At 39.5% G+C, this 25750-nt stretch overlaps 1 protein-coding gene across 1 annotated transcript in view; it reads right to left on the reverse strand.

Moving 5' to 3' along the window:
• Nucleotides 1–25750, reverse strand: part of ADGRV1 (adhesion G protein-coupled receptor V1) — a 277900-nt gene that overhangs the window by 234766 nt on the left and 17384 nt on the right. Inside the window, exons 10-19 of the mRNA XM_054054954.1 lie at nucleotides 25047–25270; nucleotides 15723–15849; nucleotides 15448–15633; nucleotides 15068–15248; nucleotides 14324–14487; nucleotides 13591–13714; nucleotides 10639–10905; nucleotides 6806–6932; nucleotides 4294–4511; nucleotides 2455–3198 (exon numbers count right to left, since the gene is read on the reverse strand). Coding sequence (XP_053910929.1) covers nucleotides 2455–3198; nucleotides 4294–4511; nucleotides 6806–6932; nucleotides 10639–10905; nucleotides 13591–13714; nucleotides 14324–14487; nucleotides 15068–15248; nucleotides 15448–15633; nucleotides 15723–15849; nucleotides 25047–25270 — 2362 coding nt within the window. The remainder of the gene's footprint in view (nucleotides 1–2454; nucleotides 3199–4293; nucleotides 4512–6805; nucleotides 6933–10638; nucleotides 10906–13590; nucleotides 13715–14323; nucleotides 14488–15067; nucleotides 15249–15447; nucleotides 15634–15722; nucleotides 15850–25046; nucleotides 25271–25750) is intronic.

Below are 25750 nucleotides of genomic sequence, written 5' to 3' on the forward strand. Positions count from 1 at the left end.
TCATCCCTCATCTCAGAACTAAAGGCAGATCATCACAGGCCAAACATTTCCATCTCAGAACAGATTTTTCATGATACTAGTTCTACCAGCACATTGTCGCCACTTCTGATTTTTGTGAGACTGGGAAACCTCCCTTTTCCCTTCAGAAAGAATCTTCCAACCCCTCTCAGCATTTGCTTTTCTAAGCAGACCTCATTTCATCTCTCTCTGTTAGGCCAGTTGACCTGTTCTGACGATACTCACCATCACTGCATTAGCTCTCTTTTCCCCTCATGCACTGGGAATATTGAGTTCAGAAATGTACACCAAATTGCAAATGGTTTTTATAAAATCGTTAATATTTCTTTGTCTCCAAACAATTATCCTACTCAGCAAATCATAGGATTGCAGCTGTTTTTTTTTCACAAATACACCAAGCAGGTAGCTCATATTCTCATTGCGCTAAAACACATAGATCTCTCTTCCTTCCAGCTGTTTTCTGGTATTAGAAGGAACTCTGCTCTTGAATGTACTGTCATATACATGACACACTAGAGATGAGCAGTCGCAGCAATGGATAACAGTCCCAGGGCATGGGGCGGAGGATGGTGAGAGAAACCAGGCAGCTGTGCTCACCACGGTGTGAACACAGCACCAAATGGAGAGGAAATGCTTACCTTGTGCTTGTATTCCGAGACAGAATAAATGCCATCTCCACTAATACAGAAAATTTACAACAGAGATATACCCTTCTGGCAACAAAAGCATTATTGCATTTCACACATCTTTGTTTTAGAAACTCAGGGAGGGCGAAATTCTTTCATACAAGGCACTACTTTGTTCCAGAGTGCAAATCTCAGACTTAAACCACCAAAATTTAGAGGCAGAAATAAATAGCTTGACATGAGCCAGCAATGTGTGCTCACAACCCACAAGACCAACCATATCCCATGCTGCATCCAAAGAAGCATGGACAGCAGGGTGATGGAGGAGATTTTCCCCCTCTACTCCACTCTCATGATGCCCCAACTGGAGTCCTGTGCCCAGTTCTAGAACCCCCAACATAAGAAGGATATGAGACTGTTGGAGTGGGTCCAGATGAGGCTACAAAGTTGATCCGAGAGCTGGAGCACCTCTGCCGTGAGGCCAGGCTGAGAGAGTAGGCTCTGGGTAGACCTTATAGCAGTCTTCCAGTACTGAAAGGGGCTATGGGAAAGCTTGGGCGGGACTTTTTTACAAGGGCATAGAGTGATAGGATGAGGAGGAATGGCTTTAAATTGGAAGGGGAAACATTTAGATTAGACATTGGGAAGAAATTCTTCACAAAGAGGATGGTGAGACACTGGCACAGGTTGCCCAGGGAATCTGTGGCTGCCCTATAACTGGAGGTGTTCAGGGCCAGTTTGAATGGGGCCTTGAGTTGCCTGGTCTGGTAGAATGTATCCCTGCCCATGGCAGGGGGGTGGAACTGGATGATCTTTTAAGATCCCCTCCAACACAAACCATTTTATTATTCTACACAATTAATGAAATCTCCTCTCTGTTCTCACTCTGTGTTTGCGTACATATGACCTATTTGCAGGCCATACGCATGTAGATGTATACACATTTAACACCACTGTATCTTTCTTAATTGTCCTTCTTTGGTTACAGAAAAGGAGACTGCATTCAAGAATTTGATAATCATTCACTGCCTACACCCACCAAAGAAAGCATGTGAAACTGAAGGTGAGAGGAAGAAAGGAAATAGGATGAAGGAGATCTACAAGAAAAAAGATGCATGTAGAAGAGTGGGAAACATCAGAAGGAAGAGTAAATATAAATGCATTCCCATCACATAATATCCTACTTTATAAAGAGTTGTTCTGATACTTCCTTGTCACTGTTATGCCTGTTTAGAGTGAATGCCCATTACCTAGGACTAAAATCACATCTGAGACTATCCAGAGAAACAAAGGTACACTTGCTAATGTTCCTTGGACACTATTAAATCATTTTAATATACCATGCAAATACTTACTTAAGCAAATATATACCCTTAAAAATTCTATTGCTTGTAAGATATTGGCTTAGTTGTAACACAACACACAACTAGAAACCAAATTGTTACGAAATTTTGTTTCAGAAACCGAGAGGAAAATAATCCTTTCTCAGCTAGAGGGTTATAAATCTAACAGAAGCTATTAAATGCAAATGTATACTTGTACATGATAAGCACACATCTATAAATATAATTATAAATTGTTCATTTATTTTCAAATTATTGCAATCCAAGCTCTGTTGAAGTTCTGAATGGGCTGGAACTTTCACAGCTCTAATTTGCATATGCTTTTAGAAAGCCATCAGAATTTTCTACTCGTTCTTTTCAATCAACTTTTCAGATATAATTTCAGCATCTTGCATACACAGAAGCTAGGTTCTTCTACACATTTAATAACTACATAAGGAGAAAAAAAATGCAGGCTATTGGCTCACCATCAACAATTGCTTCTCCTTTAAGGCTCTTCATTCCTCCCACAACTGGAATTCCATCCATGTAAAATTCAATTATACCTTCATCCAGAGTAATCAGAAGGTGAACCCAAGTATTTTCATCCAGATATTTCAGGACTTCTGCTTTAGCCATATACGTCATATTGGATCCAAATGCTGTATAGTGAAGCACTGCAGAAACATGGGACTCATTTGTTTGGATTTTCACGCTGTAATATAAGGTCCCATTGTCATCATCCTTTTCAATTATATAACCATCAGTACTGATGTTAGGAATTAACCACGCTGAAAATGTAAAATTGGTTACCGCAGTATTTCCATTGTACGGGTATTCTGGACCAATAATCCCAAACGCATCCTTTTTTCCACTGAAATACAAAGCATCTGTTCCACTGTGATGACGTCTCATGTGAGGCTGGGATTGTACTGAACTTGGAAACGATCCCAGCAACAAGAAGTCTACCATTGCTGGTAGTCCATCTTGGAACTTACTAGACAGTATTTCCCAGCCTAAACGGACAACACCAAAGGTGCCTTGTTGTCTCCAGATGGTGAAGTCTGTAATACAGGAAAGGTCATCTTCAGAAAGAACATCTTCCACTATCTCTCTGTCCTGGCTCTCTGGGTCTATGATAAAGATTCCAAAAGGGTCATCATTGAATGGGATCATCACCGTTACAGCAAGGTTCATTTTGGATAACTGACCTCCAGGACCAGGAGTGCCACCTATACAACGGAAGTTAGAGCAAAAGTTAAAAGCTGGTTTCAAAGACCACGGTCTGAATAAAGTTACTAAGTACTTAGAGTTTTTCTAATAAAATATGTTTTAAACTTAAATGTCAAAAAAAGAGCCTCTGAACTCCTAGAAAAATGTTCTGATTTAAGAATAACATGATTTAACTGCCTTTTTTTTTTAAACACCAAAGTGATGATTTTCACATAAAACAAAGCAGTGTTATTTTTCAACTGTAAAAAACACATTTGTCTTTCATCTAAAGCAAGGCTAGCTCTAAATTTTCTGAATGACTCAGTTCTCATAATACTCCAAGATTTACACAAATCTTGGAATGGTAAAATTTGTCCTAGTGCCTCTGAAACAGAAGCAGAGATACCTTGGAAAATCAGTAACAAATTGTATATTAAATCTGTTGCAAAGTATTCCCATTAGTCATCTATTCCTGCACAGCAGGAATTCATGATAGAAAAGCCACAATTTGAACGTAGAGCCTTCATGTTCAAAGTGTGCAGTGAACTACTCTACGATGAGTAGGAGATCTTCTGTACACATACATAGATTTGACATATAGTAAAGGTGAATGCATATTTTCGGTTGTATCTGGGCACAGAAGATTATAAATAGTACTGAAGTGGAGTAAGTCCAGCAGATGTGTAAATCCGCTCAGTAGAAGACCTGTAGCAGTTGTAATTGAAGTCACATGAAGTGATAATTGTTAGTGTTTTGCCTCCCCTAGAAAAAGACAAACAAACCAACAAACCTGCATTATGGTAGATATGCATAGCCTTTAATAGCTTTATTTTGTCTTCAGCACATGAAAATCTACATGTCTGAAACATCAAGAGGCATCCTTTTTAAAGGTCAGATCACCAAAATGCATGTAAGAGTAATTCAGGAACTGACTGCATTCTTACACGTAAATTAAGATTAAATGAAAAACAAACGCTAAAATCTTACCAGGAACGCATAGGATAGCAAGACATGATTCAAAGTAAAGCTCTCTCCAGGGCTGGTTTCTTTTTTATTCATTAAACAGAATTCTTTTCTACCAGATATGAAGGGAATGGTGATATGGAAGACAATACCTGAGGCATTCACCAACTTTAGAATATAAAATTCATTGAATTCAGGAATTCCATCTGAAATAGCATGGAGTGTTATTGGCTTTGATCCTTCACCATCTGTGAAGCACACAGTCCCCTGAGTTTCATAGAACTCCTCTCCTGGCCTCAACGCAGAGCCATTATCAAACAGCTGCCAGATCAACGAGACATTGCCGAAGTGTCCTCTATGTCTCAAAACCCTGTTCATTGATACAGAAAGAGTGAACAGGCTGGCAGGTACGCATCAGCATTACTTAGCATGGGAAAACATGATTACACTAATCTTCCCTACTGTGAAAAATAATATACAACATTCTAAATAGCCATGAACAGTAAATACAACCATGAACAATAATAGAATCTTCTTTGAAGGCCCGTGATTTCACGGTATAATTCAACTCCCATTATACCACAGGTACCTTAGGAAGAAAGTAATCAGTGCAGGTCCATGCAAAGCAGTGCTGCTAAGCTAAACATCATATTTTCTTGCACATCTATTATGTCAATAATAAATATGAATGTATAATAGTTCAGTAAGTTAACATTAAAAGTTTGTATGCCTGGCCATGCTAAGACAAGAAAGAGAATCATCTACTGTTAACCACAAACATTTCTCCTTTTAACCATCGAGCCTCCTTAAGCTCTTTTTTACATTGTTATTAAATCTGGGTCATGTTCTACATCCTTCAGGAATCCGTGGTTATTCCAGATTAGGAATAGGTGAATAAATAGTGAATAAATAAATAACTAAATAGGCACTAGTGAATAAAGTTATTTTTTGTATAGCTATCTGGTGCTACATAGTGCCTTTATTGACAAAGTGTGCTTTACACGCAAAAAGTGTGCTTCTCTTTGCACAGTAAACTAAAATGCTGAACAAAGAGATTATATAAGGCTGAAAAATTAGTTCAGCAAAAACTAGTCTAGGCACAGAAACACATTCCCATTGTCTCTGCTTCCAGAGGCTTTTCCTTTTTTGCCATTAACCAGGGCGCTCTGTCCCAGCTGTGTCGTGCTGTTGCAGTAGCTCCAATTACTCCCTTTAAAGCACAGTGCTGCTGTAGCTGTTCTCAGTGGCTGGGTTTTATGCTTCCCTGACTCTTTTGTTATAAACTACGCAGTAACCACAACTGTGAAGGTGTGGCAGAGACAGCTCCCGAGTAAATATATTTCACTAGTGAGGGCTGAGCAAGGTCCTCAAATGTCAGTGATTTTGGTATCATGTGCTTCCATAAAGTACCTGTATATAAAAATGTTTAGTTCTAATCGTCATTCACAGAATCATAGAATCATTTGGTTGGAAAAGATTTTTGAGATCATCGAGTCCAACTGCACCTGTCCACTACTAAACCATATCTCTGAGCCCCTTGTCTACGCATCTTTTAATCACCTCCAGGGATGGTGAGTACACCACCTCTCTGGGCAGAGTCTGCCAGTGCCTGAGAACTCTTCCAATGATTCTTCACATCATCAAATCAAAAGAATTATCCTGCAAGTAAGACTATAAAGGATAAAAAAAACCAAAACAACAAAACCCGAAGAGGAGCATAACAAAACCAAACACACAAAATATTGAATATCCTCTTTTCTCAAGGATTTTCAGTCTTTAGATGTGTAACACAAGAATAAAGACCTGATTCACAGCCATAGGCATCTGCATTAAAGAGAAAAATCAAATAAAATAATATAAAAGATAACTAAAGAAATGTGAAAAGAGGTCTTTTCCCTGATGTTTGCACTATCACATTGACTGTGACCTAACTTCTCTTTATATCACACCCAGATGTTTCTTAATGAAAAAAAAATCAACATTTTTGTCAAACTATAACTCTTCCTGACTATATGGAACATAACAGAGTTAGATGCCAAGCAGATTAATTCCTTAACCCTTCCCATCTTGAATGCATCCCAGTGTCTGGAAGGAAAATACTTTCAGAGGTCAAACTAGGGAGGAGTACTTTCAGTCTAGGAGACAGTCATATCCGGACTTTGAGGACAGACTCAATCTGTGACTAACAGATATAAGAAAAACACAGTATGAGAAAGAATACATTAATATTTGTTGTTTGTAGGGGAAGAATTCAAAGTAGGGTGCAAAAAGAAACAACCAACCACCTAGTCCTATTTAGTTGTATTTTGAAAATATTTTTTACTTCTTCATTAGTCCAAGTTATATTTTGCTCAATCGTCTAGATTCTTCTATATCAAAAGTCTGCTGAGAATATAAGAAATCAACAATATTGTTGACTTAATAATTTACACTTTAATATTAACTTCTGTACACATTTTAATATGCACACTATAACTGTTAATAAAACAGCTGATGTCTTCCACGTATTTACAAATAATTTAATCCAAAATTTGGTAAAGATATTTTTCTTTAATACATTTTTATGAATGCAAACTTGTACAAGATCAGATCAATTACTACCCATGAAGTGCCACAAACATCAGTTCAGAAAAAGTCTGAAACTATTATTTAAAAGTTACTTACAAAAAATTATTACTTTTGCCTTCTTCCACTGGCTTGTCTAAAGGTTCCAAGGAGAAAATTCCATTAGGATCATCATTTGCTTCAATAATAACTGTAGCCACTCCAGCCTTAAAGATAACAGTATCTCCTAAAAAGAGATTGAGAGGGTGATTAATTTTATCAAAACTAGAAACAGAAATGGAGGTAACTCTAAAACTGAAGGTGTTTCTTTACACCAACTGTTTTATGCAAATAAAGAAATGAACAATCATCATAGAATCATAGAATTGCTAGTCTGGAAATCATCTTGGGAATGAGATCATCAAGTCCAACTGCACCTGTCCACTACTAAACCAGATCCCTGGGCAGCTCATCTCCCATCTTCTAAATGCCTCCAGGGATGGCGACTCCACCACCTCCTTGGACAGTCTTTGTCAGTGCCTGAGAAGCCTTTCAACGGAGAAGTTTCTCCTGACATCCAATCTAAACCTCCTCTGGTGAAACTTGAGGCCACTTCCTACTGTTCTATTACGTGCTATATGGGAGAAGAGATCAATACCCACCTTGCTACAACCTCCTTTCAGGGAGCTGTAGTCAGTGATAAGGTCTCCCCTCAGCCTCCTTTTCTCCCAGCCAAACAACACCAGGTCAGTTGCTCCCCATAACACTCATTTTCCAGTCCCTTCACTGGCTCTGTTCCCCTTCTCTGGATGGGCAACAGTCCCTCAATGTCTTTCTTGTATTGAGGGGCCCAAAACTGAACATAGTATCTAAGGTGTAGCCTAACCAATGCTGAGTACAAGGATAGAATTCCTTCCCTGCTCCTGCCGGCCATGCTGTACCTGATCCAAGCCAGGATGCCACTGGCTGCCTTTGCCACTGGGCCACTGTTGGCTCATATTCAGCCACTGTCAACCAACATTCCCAAGCCTTTCTCTGCCAGGCAGCTTTCCAGCCACTCTTCCCCAAGCTTATAGCACTGCACGGGGCTGTTGTGTCCCAAGCACAGGACCCAGCACTTGGACTTGTTGAACCTCATCCTGTTGGCCTCAGCTCCTTGATCCAGCCTGCAGAGGTCTCTCTGTAGAGCCTCCCTGCCTTTCAAGCAGATCGATACTTCTGCCCAGCTTAGCGTCATCCACAAACTTACTGAGGGTGCACCCCATCCCTTTTAAACATAATAAAACAGTGACTGAAAATCAATATTCACGGTATTCTGTAACAGGAAAATCTGAGTAAAAATACATAGAGCAAGACTTGCATGAACAAATATATGTGACAAGAACAGAGAAGATGTGACTGAGCAGAAAGGATTGTGTGAGGTAGTACTTCATGTTTGGTCAATTGATCAAGTCAAAAGAAAAAGATAAGTGTTCAGAGATCCCAGCTCTCCTTTAGACCTAGAATAGATATATTGCACTTAAGCTAAATACAAGCTAAGAATATCTAAGAGTTTATTCATACCAATACCACAAAAGATACTTGCAAAGCAGAATGAAAGCTTGTAGGATTTGTGTGTATTAGCATTGCAGGGACACTAACAAGCTCCCTGTGTTCACAGACTTACATTACATTTCCACTCCCATCCCATTGTTCACCCTATTTAAGAGTTTTAGACTAGATTTTGTTCCAAAGTAAACAATGTGTTTACTGCTTTCATTTCATATGCCCCTACCTATATTGTCTCTGAGGTGCAATGGTCCAACAAAACTTTCAAAAGGGATGTAACAAGGTCAAAATATGCAAAAGATCATAGAAAGAAAATACTTTTTTTTTTCTTTCAGGAATGCACGTAGAAATATTCTGTATTCTTAGTTATGCCAGAGAGGCTGCAGGATGGCATGAAAGAGAGAGAAAATATCAGTAGATCTTGAAGAAAATTAGCAAAGTACAAAGAGACAATTGAAGAGAAAATTTAAGCAGGGAGAATGGCTTAGGACAACTATTACACAGCATCACAGGATAATTTGAGTTGGAAAAGACCTCTAAGACTATCATGCCAAATAATTTCTGTTGTGTTGATGTTCTGTGTAAGAGACCTGTGTAGCAGAGGGAACACCAGCTGATCTCAGTAAACACAGAAGCTATTTTACACTCAAATAATTGCTAAAATTTCCCCTATAATTCTCCAGCGGTCTGCTACCATTGTCTAAGGCAGAAGCAGTTCGAGATCAGCAAAGCCATGTGAGCAATTCATAGACCAGCCACAGGGTGTCCACATCTGTGCAACCTGAAGTACTTTCTCAGTCTCACTGACTGCGCAGAGCATCAGAGACTGTAACCAGGGCTAAGACACTTAGTATGCATGTCTAAATGAAGAAACTTAATTTTATGTTCCCTCATCTTGAATCGGTATTTCAGTTTGCAAACCTACCACACAATGTAATGTGGAGGTATAGTCGGATGGTTAATTACAGAATTACAGAATCATAGAATCGTTTATGTTGGAAAAGACCTCGAAGATCATTGAGTTCAATCCTAACTCAAATACTGCTCAATCCACCATTAAACTAGTGACTGTTTTCCTTTGCTTTATCAAATCACAGACCCTCGTGTCTCCATCACTGTTTTGATGGCTTATCCAATTCATTTTTTATTTGCATTGCAAAGACAGACATCACATTCGCAGACCATTATTGCCTCTCAGTTACAGAAGAATAACAACTGAGGGACAGTATAGAATCATAGAATCATAGAATGGTTCTTGTTGGAAAAGACCTTTAAGATCATTGAGCCCAGACATTGATCCGGCCCTGATTAGTCTGCCACCAGACCATGTCCTCAGGTAAGACATCTACTCATGTTTTAAACACCTCTATGGATGGTGATTCAACCACCTTCCTGGGCAGCCTCTTCCAACGCCTAACAACCCTTTCAGTAAAGAAATTCCTCCAGATATCCAGCCTAAGTTTTCCCGGGCACATCTTGAAGCCATTTCCCCTTGTCATGTCACTTACTACTAGGGAGAAGAGACCAGCACCCACATTACTACAACCTCATTTTAGATAGTTGCAGAGATCAATAAATCATTAAAATTTGCTCACACAACTGGAAATGACTCTCCCACTACATCCTGAGTTTTGGCAGGGCCACAGGTAGGTAGGGGCTTTATTAAGCAGGTAGAGCCAAGGAAAATTTACCTGTTTCTTACATTTAACTTATTCTTTCTTATCAGCATTACACAGTAGTGATGGTTTATTCCAAGAGATGTCTATTTCAAATACAGAAATGTGTTTTTATTTTTAAAACGAGAAAATATTATTCCTAAGGTAATGAATCCATTCTTTACTGGGATACATTGGGTAATTTCTAACACGCACTTTTCTGTAGATTAAGCCATGTAAAACAGTGATGCCATACTGAAAAGAATGTATGCATACATTGCAATACTATAAAAATAAAAGAGAGACCAATTTATGAAGTTTCCCTCTAAAATAAGGCACTTCTGTTTGTTTGTACAAAAATCAGGCAGTTGTGATGTACACACTGGAATATGACAAAAAATCTAAAAGAATTCCTCAGTCCTAAGGCTGTTGCAGTACTTAAGATTCTTTAGCCCTGTGTTTCTGCAGCCAAGTCAAAACCCCATCTAATTTAGAGCATTTACATTTGAAAAGAGACTTTCACTCCAGTTGTTTTGTCAGGAAAGGTTTCAGCTGTATTATTTCATTTCTGTTTCCAATTAAACAACTGAAGATGAAAATCCAAGCATACTTCAACAGAAATGTTGAAGCAGACCCTACTCATTTATTACTTGGCATTTATATAGTGCTTTACGATGAGGCCAAAATGATAGAAAATTGCAACAAAAAGAAAGGAGAGTTACTAAGCACACATAAAATCATTACTTTTACCTGTAGAATTCAAAAGGAAGATATAAAACGCTTCATCAGTTTCAGGAATATCATCATCATTAATATACACAGATAAATTCTGCTCTCTTTCTCCAACATTGAAGGAAATGGCACTGCTCTTCCCACTGGGAATAAAGTCTCCTTCTTCAGCTGTGGCCTCTCCATTAACAGTAATATACTGGACAGCAACAGCCACATCAGCGGATCCATTCCTTCTGACCGTAAAGTTTGCAACACTTCCTTCTTCAACGCTCACTGTCAGAGGTTCTGAAAAGGCACAAGCAACAAATCCACCTGAGTTCAAGCCTGAGCTCCTTGCAAGTGACCTACTTCCTTAATCCTCCCCAAGAGTATCCTTCTTCCCAGCAGAACAGAAGGCTGATGGGGTAAAGGCATGGAAATCCTTGCAGAGAGAAAAGAGTACTGTTGTACTTAGCCACCTAAACAATTCCATAATCAGCAAAGAGAATAATGCAATAAAATAAGGGAAGGTTCCAAAGGAAACAAATGTAAATTCGTAAATGAGCTGACAAGGTAAGGCGCCCTCCTGGACCTACTGTTTGTGAACAGAGAAGGCCTTGAGGGAATGCGACAGTTGGAGGACACCTGGGACAAAGCAATCATGAGATGATAGAATTATCAGTTCTAGGTGAGGCGAGGAGGGGGATTAGCAGAACGGCTACACTGAACTTCAAGAAGGCAGACTTTGGACTGTTCAGAAGGCTGGTTAATAAAGTCCCATGAGAGGCAGTCCTTAAGGGCAAAGGAGCCCACGAGGACTGGGTACTCTTCAAGAAGGAAATCCTGGCAGCTCAGGAGCAAGCGATCCCCATGTTCCGGAAAAGGAGCTGTCAGGGAAAAAAAAAAAGCTTGATTGAGCAGGGTGATATGGGTGGAATCAAAAAGAAGAGGAATGTCTATGAACTTTGGAAGAAGGGACAGGCATCTTGGGTGGACTACAGGGAGGAAGTGAGATCATGCAGAGGAAAAATCAGGAGGGCTAAAGCCCAACTAGAGCTCAGATTGGCCAAGTTAGTGAAAGATAATAAAAAATCTTTCTATACATACATTAAAAATAAAAGGAGGACCAGGGAGAATATTCAGTCCTTATTGGATGCAAAGAGAACAACTGTGATAAAGGATGAGGACATGGCAGAGGTACTTAATGCCTTCTTTGCCTCAGTCTTTAATAGTGAGGGAAGTTGTTCCCTGTGTGTACATACCCAGGAGTTAGAGGAGCAGAACAAAGCTCCCATGTTCCAAGACGAGGTGGTTAGAGACTTACTTGCCCAATTAGACACTCACAAGTCTATGGGACCAGATGGGATCCATCCAAGTGTATTGAAGGAGCTGGCAGACATGCTTGCCAAACCCCTTTCCATCATCTTCCAGCAGTCCTGGCTGTCTGGGGAAGTTCCACTGGACTGGAGGCTGCCTGATGTTATACACATCTACAAGAAGGGTCGGAGGGAGGACCCAGGAAACTACAGGCCTGTCAGTCTGACCTCAGTGTGGAGGAAAGTTATGGAACAGGTGATCTTGAGTGCTATCATGAAGCACATGCAAAAGAACCGGGTGATCAGGCCCAGTTAACACGGGTTCACGAAAGGCAGGTCTTGCCAAGCTAACCTGATCGCCTTCTATGACAAAGTGACCCACCTACTGGGTAAGGGAAAGGCTGTGGATGTAGTCTTCTTGGACTTCAGTAAACCCTTTGACATAGTTTCTCATAGCATTCTGCTTGGGAAACTGTCAGCCTCTGAGCTGGACACTCTCCTGGGTGGAAAACTGATTGGATGGCCGGGCCCAAAGAATGGTGGTAAATGGAGTTAACTCCAGCTGGAGGCCGGTCACAAGTTGTGCCCCCCAGGGCTCAGTGCTGGGTCCAGCCCTGTTCAATGTCTTTATCAATGACCTGGATGAGGGCATTGAATGCACCCTAAGTAAGTTTGCAGACAACACTAAGCTGGGTGGAAGTGTTGATCTTCTGGAGGGTAGGGAGGCTCTTCAGAGGGATCTGAACAGGCTGGACCACTGGGCTGAGACCAATGGCATGAGGTTCAACAAGGCCAAATGCCGGGTACTGCACTTGGGGCACAACTCTATGCAGTGCTACAGACTAGGAGAAGAGTGGCTAGAAAGCTGCACAGAGAAGGACCTGAGGGTCTTGGTTGACAGCTGACTGAACATGAGCCAGCAGTGTGCCCAGGTGGCCAAGAAGGCCAATGGCATCTTGGCTTGTATCAGAAACAGTGTGACAAGCAGGTCCAGGGAGGTTATTCTGCCCATGTACTCGGCACTGGTGAGACCGCACGTCAAATACTGTGTTCAGTTCTGGGCTCCTCGCTCCAAGAAGGATGTTGAGGCTCTGCAGTGTGTCCAGAGAAGAGCAATGAAGCTGGTGAAGGGGCTGGAGAACAAGTCTTACTAGGAGCAACTGAGGGAACTGGGGTTGTTTAGCCTTAGGAAGAGGAGGCTGAAGGGAGATCTTATTGCTCTGTACAACTACCTGACAGGAGGTTGTGGAGAGGAGGGAGCTGGCCTCTTCTCCCAAGTGACAGGGGACAGGACAAGGGGGAATGGCCTCAAGCTCTGCCAAGGGAGGTTCAGGCTGGACATCAGAAAAAAAAATTTCATAGAAAGGGTCATTGGGCTCTGGCAGAGACTGCCCAGGGAGAGGGTTGAGTCCTTATCCCTGGAGGTATTTAAAAGTCAGGTGGATGGGATAGTCAGGGGCATGGACTAGTGGTTGATAGGAATAGTTGGACTCGATGATCCAGGAGGTCTTTTCCAACCTAGTGATTCTGTGATTCTGTAAATTCCACACAATAAAAATAAGGGTGTTTTACATTAGATCCTTTAGGACTAGGGTTTCTTAATGATCTGGCCTGTTAATAAAATTTGTTTGGGGCAGTATATGTATTCTGCTTTTAAAAAACAATAATATCTAACCTGCAAAATAAATGGGATCATCATTCCTTGTAATTTGTAAGATTGCAGTGGTTATATTTCCCAGCCTGGCTCCACCAGTGGCATTGAATAAGCTGATGGTGAATGTTTCCATCTCTTCAGGTACCTGAAAGAGGAAGCATTATAAAAATAATTTCTTGCATGCAAAACAACGAGCTGCTGAGAGGGTTAGCAAACCAGAACTTTCTGAGTCGTGTTTTTATTTAGAGATCCTTAATTGTGTCAAGAGGAATGGCAAATAACAGTTCATACCATTACATAGAAACCATGGTCAATCTAAAATCCTTTTAAATGAGTTCCCTCATCTTCACTGTTGTACAGACGACCCAAAAGTTATCTTGCAGTTTCCTTCTTCTGCTACAAGTTATTTTTACAGCTTTGCTGATTATTAATTATTTGTATTCTTTCTAAAATTGCTACAAGTATATCAGCATTAAAAAATAAAAATTAAATTCCTGCCATCAAAATAAGGGTTTTCTTCAATTGAACTTTTCTATAATTTTACCACATTACTCTCAGCTTCTAACTTTTGTTTAGTGGTATGCACATCTTCTCAAACTCTTTTATGATTTGCTGAAGTAATCGCACTTTTACCCAAGTATTATGATTTTTCCAACAAAGATTTATCATGCCCTTAAATAAACAGACATCCTAATGTTTTAGCACTTATTCTCTGTCCCATATACTCACACAAAAGCACTGTGAGATGGCTTACCTCATCTGGCAGTGAGTAAATGGTGATATTCTTTGAGAATTCCAGATTATCAAAGAAAATTGTCCCTTGTTCTGGATAGACGTCATTGGTACATGCTGGGTCAACCGTCCAAGACACACTGACATTGCCATAGTTTCCTTGGCTTCTTACAACTCTGTAAGCAGCTAAAAAATGCAAATACATACAGTCAGTGTGCATCTTCAGAATGACACAAATCACAAAGAAAAAGGTCAGCAAAGCTGAAATGATGAAAAAAAGAAAAGGAAACAATAAGCAAATTCCCTTCTTGCAAGACTAATAATACATATGAGCAGTATATGAAAGGATATATACACAGACTGCCAAAGCAGTTCAAAGTGGCTCAAAGCTGTTAATTTTTGCTTGATAATTGAATAGAAACAGATAAATTGAAGTCACCCATGTGAAGATTTAGCTCTATTCTCTCAAATAGCACCCTACTTTCCATGCTCCTCAAAGAGAGCTACCTCCAGGCTGCACTTTGCACATAACATCAGTCCCTCCTGTCTGGCATATTCTCTAGCCACTTTTTACAGGACTGATCTCTCTGGCTTTCCAGGCACATCCTTCTCCAGTTCAGTCTCCACTGCTCATCTTGCTGGCTCTGTAACACTTTGGAAACTCCTGAGTAGAGACTTAAGCCAGACGTTGCTGTAGACAGGTAAAATATGGCCCTGCAGGGGCAGACAGAAGATAAAGCAGTAACTCTCATAAAAAAAGAATTACCAGCGTAGATGTTTTCTCCTTTACTTTCCTTTATCATTACTGATAGTTCATCAGGTAGAAACTGAATGACACCATGTGGATCATCATTCTTCAGAATGGTTATGTTGACCATCGTGGCATTCCCCAACTTGCCTGGCATTTCACTGTAGCCACTGAGTACTACAGAATATACCTCATCCAACTAGAAGAGGGAAACAGTCAGGAAAAAATACATACTCAGCATTCACATCTGAAACAATCAGGCAAACATTCACAGTCCTTTGTCAGGCAGAAAGAATATAAATTTAAATGCCTTTACACACTTGTTCTGCTCCTATATATTTGCCTAAGTAAAAAATTATGTGAAGACAATTTGAAGAGAGAAAAATATTAATTTTTACCTCTGGAATCCCATCCATCCTTGTCAGAAGAGTAATTATGATCTCTTTTTCACCAGGCTTAAACTCCAAAATCCCTGTGCTTCCATAAAACTCGTTATTGTCTCTTGGTTCTACAGTGTAGCGTAGAAACTGCCTGAGGAGACTGCCTCTGCTGCGGACAATCTGCAGTTCCACAGACTCTCCTTCCTGTAAAATAAGAGAGTCCAGCCTTTTTCTAGCACTCTGCTTAAACAAAGTTGTCCATAGTGAGTTAAAGAAATTACTCAGATAGCTACCTTGATACTGTAGGGACCTCTGGAAGAGGGAGAAAATTCAAACACACCTCCAGGATCATCATTTTCCAAAATAATAATTTCACAAGTTGTAAAGCCATATTTCAATATTTGGTTTTCAACACTGACCCTGAGAATGGAAGATAAGAGGGATTTTTGAGTGACAATTCTGCTTGGCAAGTAAATCCACTCCTGTGAGAAGAACAAGAGGATACTGATGAATTCCGTGAATAAATTATGAAAACAACCAATTACCTGCAAAGAATAAAGTAAGACTTACCAGCGTGCTTTACCCAATTGTAGAAAAAACCTTAATTTCTGAAGTAACTGTTTTCTGATCAGTTTTTATAGTTGGTGACTGGTTTTTTTTCATTCACACATGAACACAACACACAAAAAGGATCAGAATAGTGCAAGTAAAAACTTAAGAGTTACATTTAGTATTGCTTTGTGTCTGGACAAAACCATAGAGGACAATCCAAAATCACTAAAGCAACTAGAGATTGCATCGAAAGCTACACATTCTTACCCTTTTCTCTGAAGTTTACTATTAATACAAATGGGAAGAGACTTGCCCCTTGAAATTTTTGATTTCATCTTTACTGCTGTGTTACCTTGCCTTCCGCAAGATGTGTACAACACCTGTGGGATCTCAGTGTGGCTCCAGTTAGTGCTGCACCTACTCTTAGAGGTTCAGGTTTATTCTCTTTCTTCTCCATTACTTGCAAAGCCTAAAAGCACATAGACAAGCAGCGCACCTCTCAGTGGAGGATTTCTGTCCCTGACCTACTGCTACAGCGTCTTGTTCTTATTCATGGACGTGAATGGACCATGTCTGACAAGTGAGTGTAACCTTGCACATTTCTTGCATTAATACCTCAGACGTGGTAACTTTCAACAACATTGGCATAAGTTCATTGTGGTGATTAAAGGGCATGGACATTAAAAATGGTGGAAAATGTTCTACTGAAGGAACCATCAAGAATGCACCTTCAGTCTGACCGTTTGGATGCGGCTTATCAAATAGTGTTTCATGTATTTAGATTCCTACGCATTTTCTGTGTTTCCTCGAAGAAAACGTCTGTTTCCACCACAGAAAACCTCTTTTCTGTAGTTCTAGTCAGCTCAGTCACTTTGCTGGCGCAAGTCATATTTGTGGCAGTTTAAAACAACTAATCCATTATTGAATAAAATGCTCAAATGCCAAACACTGAGGCATGCATTCATAACTCTCGTCATTCACAGATCTTCAGTAAAGAAATGCCTTCAAGCTAGAACCTCATGCCATCAAATGAAACACCAAAGAGCAAGCATGCATTGTCTAAGAGACACAGAAGACGTGATCCCTGGGAGGAAAAGAAGTGATAAAGACAGATTCTGTCCAAACCAACCACTTGTAAAACAAAGCACTGATTCACTGAAGACAAACCACAGTTCACTGCACTTACCCAAAGTACACGACAAACCTTTCTGTCTCTACCCTGTCAACACAGAAAGAAAGAAAGGGGGTGGAGGAAGGAATGGAAGTCCCACTTGATAGAATTTCAACAGTACCAATCTTAGAAAATAATAAAAATAATAATTAAAAAACAAGCCATGAATCTTTCTTTTTCCTTTCCAAAAGCATAGAATGTTCATTTTATGGGTACTTGCTTGGCATTTTTCTGTTGGCAAATCCTAGCAAGTGGGTAGTTCCCACTTTGAAGAAATGACCCCATGACCAGTTCAGCATGTTGAGACTCATTCATGGTAGACCCTACCAAGCCCTTCTCGATTACCACCAGCTTCTGTGCCTGCTCACAACTGCACCAGCTGCCCACATTTATTAATAGCCATTTAATTAAGAAAAAAAAAATCTACGCATTTCCATGATGTTATTTCACCAGTCTGCCAAAGTAGTGATATAAACAGGTAAGTACAGTGGGAGTTGTACAGTTGGGGTATATATCAAAAACTATTTTGGCACAAAATCACATCAAACTTTATTTGTGACAATTTTTCAGTTAATTTGATTACCAAAGTAAAATAATAAATACAAAATAATAACAAACAAAAATACAAAAAATAAGAAAAGAAAACTGTATTTGCTAATCTCTTAATTCATTCAATTTCATCAGGCACTTACAACAAAACTACCACCTTGAGTACGATGAAAGGACAGTATTAGTCTACAATGGGGAGCATGCATTTTGTCTTTCCTAATCTAAAATAAAAATATATTAAATACAACCCCCATATCTTTTATCAAAACACTGTAAAGAGAGTACCACATAATTTATAAAGTGAACTTGTGACTTCGTCAGTCTCAAAAAGAACTCAGATTCAGAATTCAATGGACATAAGAGACCACTTAAAATTGTGAGAAATCAAAGAAGATACATTCTTTCAAATAGGAGATCTGAACTATTAGAAATTAATCATTGATTTCCAAATAAGCCTAGGATTTAAATGCTGTACACTGTATATTCTCCCTTCCTTCAGAAACAGAAGCAACAGCATTCCCAAACGATCAAAATATTCATACAATTAAAAGATTAAAAATTCCAGAGTTGATAATGCTAAAATTTAATTATATCACTAAGCTCTCTGTAATGTAATTTAAAACTGAAAATACAAGTGAACCATTATGTAATGTGAGTTTTTGATATGTAAGTACAAGCTTAAGCAGTTAAGACATAATAATTCAACGGAAAGTGAAAGGCTGTGGCAGAAATAAAACCTCTTTCAGCTTCATGGAGTTGCACTGCATGAATTCAAACACAGCTCAGACAAAAGAGCCTGTTAAGATGAGCTAAGGAGTAGAGCTAGAATCTATGATTGCGTTGTAAGGTACAATGGCAGTTCTACAGACATCTAGAAAGGGTAGACATGAAATGGCCTCAAGGTACCATGAGGAGTTCATCTTGAGCATCTCCATGTGTTCTCTAAAAGGACTGAGAAGGCTGGCAATACTCTATTACTTTAAAACAGTCACAGCGAATGTCAGAGGAGAATCAGGTCAGAATTGGTTTTAGCCCATTCACTGTGAAAGGAAACAAACCATTCTTTGCGAGGTTCCTCCATCCAGGTCCAACTTTCAGTTCTAGGATCATTTGATTCATTGATTAATTGATTGATTGATCTGACCACGCTTTCCTCTCCATGACTTGCTATCACTGCTCTGATGCAGTAAATGTTGGTGACTATTCAAAAAAGGCACTAAAGAACACATGTAAAAATGGAATAGAAGTGTCTAGGTTTAGGTTTCCAACACAGAGCTGCTGTTACACGAGCAATAAACAGTGTACACAATAGGACTCCTTGTGTCAACATGCTGAGATAAACACGTGTAAATTCTCACAACATCGCTGTACCACAGCCCACTGGATGACTTCCTGGCTCCTCTTTGGATTTGTCTCCTCATTGTCGACCTGCCTGGCAATCTCTGTACTGTGCTTGACCACAGTGACCGTCATACAGCCTAAAAACAACATGTTTTCCTGGCTTTACCTGCCCCATTGCCATAACCCTGCCTGATGTCCTGGCATCCAAGTTGCCTCCAGTTACCTGCTCCAGGCTGCTCTTCCACACCTCAGGAGAGGCCTCTGCCCAACCAACCATGTTGTTGGCTCTACACTACCATGCAGCTCCCAGGCCACAAGCCCTTGCTACATGTCCTGATAACAGCCAGGAACAAAGAGGTGTTCATGTATGGCCACTTCATAGAATTCATTTAGACGAGATCTTAGAAAGAAATGTTTCCATTTAAGACACTGGCCAAGGTTGCCCACAGAAGCTGTGGCTGCCCTATCCCCGGAGGTGTTCAAGGCTGGGTTGGGTGGGGCTTGGATCAACCTGATCCAGTGGGAGGTGCCCCTGCCCATGGCAAAGGAGTTGGAACTTGATGACCTTTATGGTCTCTTCCAACACAAACCATTCTATGATTCTGTGACTCTACGAAGTCCAAACTGAAACTGAGTGCAGAGGATCAGTTTAGTTCTGTTTCCCTGTTCGCAGCATGGGAAATCATCTCTTTCGGCACTCCTATAACAGTGGCGTGAAAATGGAACAAAAGCAGCTATTCAGTTCCAAAATTCATGGTTTCTCCTGATAGGGGTATTCAGAAGTTACAAAAAGAGCTAAAACACCTCCTGGTACATGGTCACTTAGCCATACCAAGGAGCTCCAGACACCAGAGAGAGCAGTTGACCAGGAGTAAGGAGATCCCTCTCACTGGGAAAGCCACTTACATGCCTTTTTTCTCTTCAGCCTAACCTTTTTTCTGTAAAATGTCTATCTGTGTGCAGGAAGTTGTATTTTATTATGAAGAATAAGCCCTGGCAATGTTTATGATGCTAACGTAACAAATGCAATCTCAAATTGTGCAACTGTGTTTTATGTGATAAAAGAGCTGTAAAAAAAAAAAAAAAATCTGTTTCTGTATGACAAATCTCGTTAAAAGACATATTAGTAGGGAAATCCTTCCTTTAAAAATATTTAATTATTATTTAGCAAGAACTGCAGTTAATTAGGAACACTAACAGAAGTTTCAAAATGTTTCTTGCACTTTTTAAATACATGGGATTACAAAATAGCAGAAAGAAGATTTTTGACTGTTTAAAGTAACATTATTATGAACCAAATAAAATAATAATTATTAAGAGATGCAGTGTGGTCGAATTTCATAACAAAAAGGACCAAGAACTGGAATTCTGCAGAATCTGAATGTTTTGAAAGGCACCTGAGATACTGAACTGCAACTATGAATCTGCATTGATATTATTATTAAAAACACATTTCTCTAAAGAGCTTTCTTTTTCTATCAAGTTATCAGGAGAGATTGCTTGCAGAATGTTACTCAATTTGCTTCCTGGATTTGTAGTCAATGTTCTCCCCTTCTTCAGTTTTTGGGGGGATTAGTCTACAGATTTAATTAGTGGCAGGACCTGGCTTGAAAGAACAGTATTAAAGTGGGATTTGCCACTCCACAGTGCTTGTCATCAGTGGGAACACCTTATCTACAGGTTTAATCCACATATTATTTGATTTTGGAGGCTATTTTAATTTTTGTTACTCATAGCAGGAGATAGAGGGTGTTATTATTTTGAAAAGCAATAAAAGCTAGCAGTAGGTGGCCAGTAGCAGTCTTTTCAACATTCTACTGCTAATTTCAACCAACTTTTTTCCCCTTCAAAACAAAGTCTGATAGAACCCTCAAAGAAAAAGCCAATGGTTTACACTGAAAGAGAGAATTCCTACAGTATCACACATATTACTTAACAGAAAGATTTCATAAGTAAGACAGAGAGCCATGGTGTTGAAACAGACACTGGCCACAGGGAATCACCAATGCAGGAGAAAATCCCAGCTCTATTAAACAGTTGAAGCACAGAATGACAGACTGGCTTGAGTTGGAAGGGAATTTAAAGCCCATCCAACTCCTCTGCCACAGGCAGGGACACCTCCCACTGGATCAGGTTGCTCAGAGCCCCATCCAACCTGGCATTGTATATTAGTGATTCTGTGCATGCCAGTGCAGACAGTAACCCACAACATATAAACATCACTTGAACCCTAAATTAAGGACCACAGACAGTATGCAGTGCTTTAAACAGGCCTCCTGTGACTTGCTAAGTTCTTGATATGAATGAATCTCTTAAACACAGAAAAGTAGAAAAAACTACCATAGATTTCACAATGAAATTGTCAAACCGATGTTTTGCACTTGCACTATATTCTACATTTACTCAAGGCAGAATTTCAGCCTGTGGAAATTTGTGTTCCACCATAGAAGTCACCAGAACTACAAAAAACTCCTCGTTACTTTCCTTCAGTTTCCTTCAGTTTCCTATCTATTAGATATAGTAAATGAGACTGAGGTCATAACATATATACATGGATCCGTTCTGGTATCCTAAATTATATGAGTCATGACTAAAAATAAGTTTGAGCAGAAGGGCTATTTAAACACTCATCTATTCACAGGTTATCACTTTCACACATTAAAACTGATTAATCAGGATACTGCTGTTCATAGAACTCAAAGTCCACAAGTTCCGTTTCTCACTACCCTCATTTAAGAGCACAAATGCAACCCATGTGACCTGGAGGTCCTGGCCCTCCACTTGAGCCAAAGACCAATCACGATAGCTGTATATCTGCACCTTACTGAGGGGATGCTGCCGATAGGAGAAAATGCTGTGCAGAGGGAATAACAACAATAGCATTTTTAAAAAACTAAATTCCCTCTATGCTTACCAGCTACAATGAACAGCCCTAGTATGTATACATGGTCTCACAAAGTATACACACAATTTCCATGGCCTGTTCCACCTACATTCATCAAGAAGACCAAGGCCTTTCCTTTCCCAGACAGACTTCACTAGAGACATTTCTCTTTTTTTATGTTTGGTCTCAATTCAGGCCAATTCAGATATGAGCAGGCACTCAACCTGAAGCTTCTCCTACAAAAATAAAATATGAAGAAGCTTCAGCATGTACAAGTTTGTCTTACTTCTTTATTAGTCAACTGTCTTCATTGGAATCCTATTCTTCATGATATACATTGACCTCCATTTTGTTGGTGTAATTCAGAGTTATTCTTAATACCTATGGCCTACTGACAGAGTCTACAGGGCAAGGAAGGAAAATATAATTTTAATGGCTTGGAAAGTTTCTTTTATAGTTATGGATGCTATTAAAGCTTGTTTAAAATGTAAATTGCCTTAACAACACCGCTGAGTTGTAGATAATACATCCGTGTTAGAACTAATTACTTCTATTTTATCTGTGCTATTACTAATTGCAATAAATGGAACTCTTATTTCTATGTCTATAGTTTTATTAAAGTTCTTACATGCCCTGTTTGCCTACTGACTTACGTTACAATTTATAGAACAGTACAAGCACATCCACAGCACAGTGCATCTTTGTTTCCATGCTAATTCACACTTCTGTGAGATGTTGGCTGCCAGCCTTGGAAACTGACATCTTCTGTTCATCCAGCAATCACAAACCATGCAGAAAGCAACACCACAAGCTTACACACAGAACCCTGCCAGTATCCTTCAGCTCCAATTTGAAGAGTCATCTCCAGTGCTGAAAGGATAATCTTTGTAGTCATTTCATTCTTGGCTTCTGCTAACACTGAAGTTGCCAAATTTCACTCATAGCCTTGGGGGACACCATCCAGGTCTAGAGAGGAGTTCAGATTTTATCTCCTGGCCTTCTTTATCCAGGCCAGACCACCTGTTCCTTACTTCCCTCTCTGACCTTGCCAAGTGTGGGAAAGCTGCTTACTGCTGGCTCATTTCTTACCAGACACTTCAAGACCAGCAGAACCCGCTGCTCCCACCGCGCACATTAAAGGCAGAACAGCGGTTACGTTTGTTCAGCTGCCAGTTCAAACCTCATTGCAACCACTGTTTTCAATGCACAACCCAGGGATTCTACTCAGAGTAAGTGGCAGAAAACTATAGTTAACACATCTCTGCAAAGCTGTCAGAACATAAAAAGTTAGCCTTCTATGCACTTTCTCTATCTACTTATTTGTTTCCTACTCCTCCACTTCAATTTTTTGCCATCTCACACTTCTTTACAACTTCAATCATAATTTCTAATCTTACTTTCCCACTTTGCCTCAGAGACTCTAATGATTTCCTTGACACAAAGCAGTTTCATTTACAAGAAAGCAAGCAGATAAATGCTTGTAACATTCTGCATTTGTTTTTGTCTTGAACTGGATTGTCTTTTCAGTGCAGTGCATAGCCAAGGTAGAATGAAATAACTCATTCTCCCATATGAGAACAGACTGAAAGAGTTGTTGAGTTATTCAGCTTAGAGAAGAGAAGGCTCTGGGGATACCTTACAACAGTTCTCAGTATTTGAAAAGGCTACAGGAAAGCTGCGGAGGGGCTCTTGATTAGGAATAGGATGAGGAGCATTATTTTAAGCTGAAAGAAGGAAGATTGAGATGAGATCTTAGGAAGAATTTTTTTCCGATGAAGGTGATGAAGCAGTGGCCCAGGCTGCCCAGAGAAGTCACAGATGCCTCATTCCTGAAGGTGTTCAAGGTCAGCTTGGATGGGGCTTTGAGCACACTGATCCAGTTGGAGGTGTCCCTTCCTGTGGCAGGTGGGCTGGAACTGGATGGGCTTTGAGGTCCCTTCCAACCCAAACTATTCTGTGATTCTACGATTCTGTACTTAGATTCATCCACCCGAAGCAGGCCAATCCTGCAACGGAAGAACATCTTTCCTGCACAATAGAATGATGTTCAAAAAACAGGCTTTCTGAAACAGGATCAGCAACAGCTTAAGGAGCTGGTTGCCGGTTTGCTAGTACGTAGTGAACACAGATGGATATCCAGTATTAAAGCTCCCAATATCTAATTTGCACTTCCTATATTGGACAAGAATACTCCTGCATAAGGCAAGGACTGCATCAGTAGTAGATTTTCAATGTGGACATTGCAGCTGGCAGACCTCTATCATTATGCTTCCAGAAAAAAGTGGAAAAATGTACTTCAGACTAGCAAGAAGTAGTAGAAGTGGTGGTGTTTCTAACTACATGTAAAACCGAATTGTTGAAAGCAGGATAGAAGACCTAGCCAAGATTTTCCTGTAAGTAAATCAGAGAGGGAATATGCTTTAGGATACAAACTCGTTTAAGTATTCTGAGTAGTTTTCACATGCAGATAATAGAATCTCCTGAGGTCCTTTACAGCTTTAATTATCCTATAATTCAGCTCTCGTCCAGAATGGAATCTTAAACACTGTGCTTCAGAAGCACCATTGCTCCTTTTGTAGCTGAAACGTGTAATAGTGGTCACATTAGGCTGTTTTGGAAGACAGGAGTGATGGAAGTATCTAGTTATCAAAAGCAAGAAATACTGAATACATAGATCAAACAAATATAAAGATGATCTAATTCTGTAATGACACCCTAGCTATAAACATTTGCCAGACAGAAACAGTTATTTATTGCTTTCTACTCTTTGTTATTGTTTTCACCATTATCTCACTAAATATTACTTTTCTGAAAAGATGTGTTAGAAGCAAAACTTATAATTACAAGATCAAAGCTGAAAACTTTCTAAATATCATATATTATTTTCATCAAAATATATATATAAACAAAATATTTTCAGATTATATACACAACACAGCTTCTCACATTGATCTGCAGTAAAAGAAGAACCCATATACAGTCTGAATCAAGGGTCTAGTATTCCTTCTGCTTTTTTCTACATAATACAGGCAATAGCTCCTAATTAACAATGTGCTAATTTGCTATATTTAAATTAAGTATTTCAATAAATACATATAAATAGAGATTAGTGTACAATACCTGTCCAAAGTTAATAACACCGTTTCATTCATTTCAGGTATATCGTCAGCTTTAATTGTGATGTTGATTATAGTATCACTTTGTCCAGACAAGAAAACAACAGAGCCATTAAAAGGACTTATATCGTCATGTGTTACTGCCTTTTGATTGGGACCAGAGGGTTTCAAACTCCAAAACACAGTAGCTTGACCATCAGTCCCATCTCGATGCAATGCAATGGAAACCTATGAAACACACAAGTCTGTTGTGACTCATAAAACTCAATGTAAAAACAATTACCTTTCACAAATTATTATTTGAATACGACCCTCAAAGGGTTCAGCTTTTTTTTGACTCACAGCTGTGGGTAAGACATGATATCGATTGTGGTATATCAACAAAAATATATACTGAATCTTATCCTTTAACCATTTATCACTTCTATATGTAGACAGTAGAGATGAAAGATTATTTAACACCACAAATCACTAAGCAACCATAAACAGAAAAAGTCTTGTATAAATGATTCAATCAGTGTCCATGTTATCAAGACACAACTTAGGTTTTAAACAAACTACCATAGTTTTACTTACTTACCATAGTTTTACTTTGTCACAGAAATTCAGAAGCAATATCAGTCCCACTTTACATCACGGCCTTTGCAGCTGATCAGGGGAATTAAACCTCTGCATCATCTTTTGTTCCATGTGAGCATCAAGACCTCA

The sequence above is a fragment of the Cuculus canorus genome, chromosome Z (assembly GCF_017976375.1).
Source record: "Cuculus canorus isolate bCucCan1 chromosome Z, bCucCan1.pri, whole genome shotgun sequence".
Taxonomy (NCBI): domain Eukaryota; kingdom Metazoa; phylum Chordata; class Aves; order Cuculiformes; family Cuculidae; genus Cuculus; species Cuculus canorus.